Source organism: Pundamilia nyererei, unplaced genomic scaffold, assembly GCF_000239375.1.
Source record: "Pundamilia nyererei isolate P.nyererei 1_Seehausen unplaced genomic scaffold, PunNye1.0 scaffold00206, whole genome shotgun sequence".
NCBI lineage: Eukaryota > Metazoa > Chordata > Actinopteri > Cichliformes > Cichlidae > Pundamilia > Pundamilia nyererei.
Window position 1 is genome coordinate 1 of NW_005187607.1, and position 2,995 is coordinate 2,995.

The window sequence follows — 2,995 nt, forward strand, 5'->3', positions numbered from 1 at the left end:
AACTGTTATAGGTAAATACAGGTAAACTAGTTGCAACAAAATATTGCTGTTACTCAAAAGTAGAAATTAAATTTAAATGTTTTAAATAAAATTGAAAATTGATTTTGTATTTGCAAAACAAAAATAAATACATTTAAAAAATGTTCACTTTTTTTATTAAACGTGGAAGAACCAGATGAACACTCTGATGCAAATGCTTATTGAGAAAGTGTTGTCTATATGATAAAACTGGTTGTAGTCAATATATTTAACAAATTTATATATTTTTTTTAAATTTTTGGCAACATTTGCAAACTAATAAGAAATGTATAAACATATAAATCCACTGGTTAACTAGTTTTGACACTGCTGTAATAGATGGTGGACATCTGGTCTTGTATGCTCATGGTTTCCTGAATCTCCTCACAGAGATTCAGATCTTTTAAGATAAAAGCATAACAAGAAATAAACTGTTCATGAATATAGTTTTAGATACATTTGAAGAAACTAAATGTAATGTATGGTACTCATGTGTGGAAGGCCACAGTTGTGACAATACTTGAAGTCTGATTTTAACTAAGAAACTTAGAAGATAAAAGTAGTGTTAAAATGCAAACTAAGAAAAACACAAAATATTATTTTAAATTGCCTTTATTTGTGTTCCAAGTTAAATAATGCATCCTATATCTCGAGACTAGAAAGATTATGTACATGTTACACTTTCTATTGATTAACAATACAGTTCACATTTCTCTTGAATTACATATGTACATTATAAACAGTTTTTTGCCCCTCTGTGCAGAAACACTCATGACTTAAATCTAAAAGCTGAACTTTTACCACATATAAAATTCAAAACTCTTTTTCTAATTTTTGTTAATTTAAATCCATACATGAGGGGATTCATGATTGGTGGGATGAGGAGAAACTCCATTGCCATAAAATTCTGAACACTTTGTGCTATTTCTTTTGAGCCAAATCGCATGTATAACAAATCAAAAAGCAACGACACAACAACAACTGTTAAAGAGAATAAATGTGGTACACATGTCTGCATGAATTTGCCCATGTTTTCTTTGGATGACTGACATGTTTTGATCAGATGTACATAAGACCAGAAAACAAAACAGACATTGCCAAAGCAAAAGGTGTAACTAAAAGCAGGAATAACAATTTTAGCTACAGAGGCAGAGCAAGCTAGATTAGCAATTAACCAGTTTATACAGTAGATCTTTGGTATGTGTGAGCCACATAACCTCGATATTGCTGTTGTTATTGTGCTCATAAGCAGAAAATAAAAGGCAATAATCCAAGCAAAAAATATCAAGATACAAACTCTTTGTTTAGTCATTATAGAGTGGTACACAAGAGGTCGGCATATAGCCACGTATCTGTCATAGGCCATGAGAGCTAGGAGAGAGAAGTCAGCAGCAACTGAAGAGTGCAATACAAAACCCTGCAAAAAGCATCCTGCATAAGAAATAACATGAGTGGTGGACAGAAGATCGTAGAGAAACTTGGGATAAAATGCAGCTGTCCCATAGAGTCCATTGAAACACAGACTGCAGAGGAAGATGTACATGGGTTCATGAAGTTTTTTATCCACAATGACTGTGACAATTATCGTCAAATTTACCAGCCAAATCACACAGTAACACAGTAAAGTGAGAACAAAGAGAATGACCCTGTAGTTTGCAATATCACTTAAACCTGAGAGAGTAAAAACAGTAATTATTGAAACATTATCCATAATAAAATATTAGTTTACCTTACTAGGTGTCATTTCAGACCTGCATAAGTAAATTAAATTTTTACAAATTAATGTTAGACGGGAAAAGAAGACTGTCTTGCACATACCTTGCAGGGTTTGGACCCAGGGTTGATATAGTGTTTGTGGCAGGAACAGTTGCATAGTTAACATGATGTAAGTGGTGCTTTAACTCCTTGAGTGAAATAATTAATGAGCCTAGGGGACCCTAGGGTCTAAGGTCCTCAGACTCAGTGTCACAGCCCTCCTGCTGAATGCTATTGAAGCTCTGACAGAGGTGGGAATTGAAGATCTCTTGAACCAAGGACTACGGCAGATATTTCCAGTGAAGTTAAGAAAAAAAGAAAACAACCTTAGGTTTCTTGTCAGCACTGTAGCCAGGATGACAAAAAGTCATAGCATAATATTAATTTGCAATGACTTCATGGATTTCTTCACAAATCTTTACCTTTAGAGAATAAAATTACTGAAAGACTATATTTCATGATATAATCGTATTATATAATTATTATTTCAATGCTATTGATAGTTATTTAGAGTCTGTCTCGCCAATTGATTTTTCTGAGTTCATGTCAGTGCTTACTTCCTCCAAACCACCAACTTGTCTTCCTACAAGACTACTCTACGAAGTCCTACCAATTATTAATGTTTCAATCTTAAATATGATCAGCCTATCTTTATTAATCAGTTATGCATTAGTTATTATTAACGTTATTATTTGTCTTTGACTTGTCTTACTCCCATCACCCCCAATCGGTCACAACAGTTGGCTACCCCTCCCTGAGTCTTTTCTTGGCATTTCTTCCTGTTAAAAGTTTCTCCTTCCAACTGTCGCCAACTGCTTGCTCATAGGGGGTTATCTGAATGTTTGAGTTTAGTGTAAGGTTTTTACCTTACAATAAATCACCTTGAAGGAACTGTTCTTTTGATTTGGCAGTACCTTTTCGCCATCTTACAATGCTGTGATTGCAGCCAGTACCCAACTCTCTGTGAATGGTACTCATGGCCATTGATCAGTGGGTTCTGGTCAGTGGTTGTTGATCAATGGTCATGAGAATTTGAATAATTATGATTAAGGAACTGACCTCCCAGCCCATTGTTCCTTCAGTGGGCTGGTTTCAGTCATTATCAGTGTTGGGTAAGTTACTTTAAAATAGTAACTTAGTTACATTACTAGTTACTTCTCTCAAAAGTAACTCAGTTACTTCAAGTTACTCGTTACTTTCAAAGTAACTAGTTACCAGGGAA

General features: G+C 34.4%; 1 protein-coding gene across 1 annotated transcript; it reads right to left on the reverse strand.

Annotated features, from left to right (window-relative positions):
* Positions 1-819: 819 nt before the first annotated feature.
* LOC102209798 (olfactory receptor 49-like) lies at positions 820-1,729 on the reverse strand (the record flags this gene model as incomplete). The annotated part of the gene is made up of 1 exon (XM_005747860.1): positions 820-1,729. A coding segment is annotated over exon 1 (910 nt), but the record flags the coding sequence as incomplete, so codon positions are not given.
* Between the last annotated feature and the right edge of the window lie 1,266 nt (positions 1,730-2,995).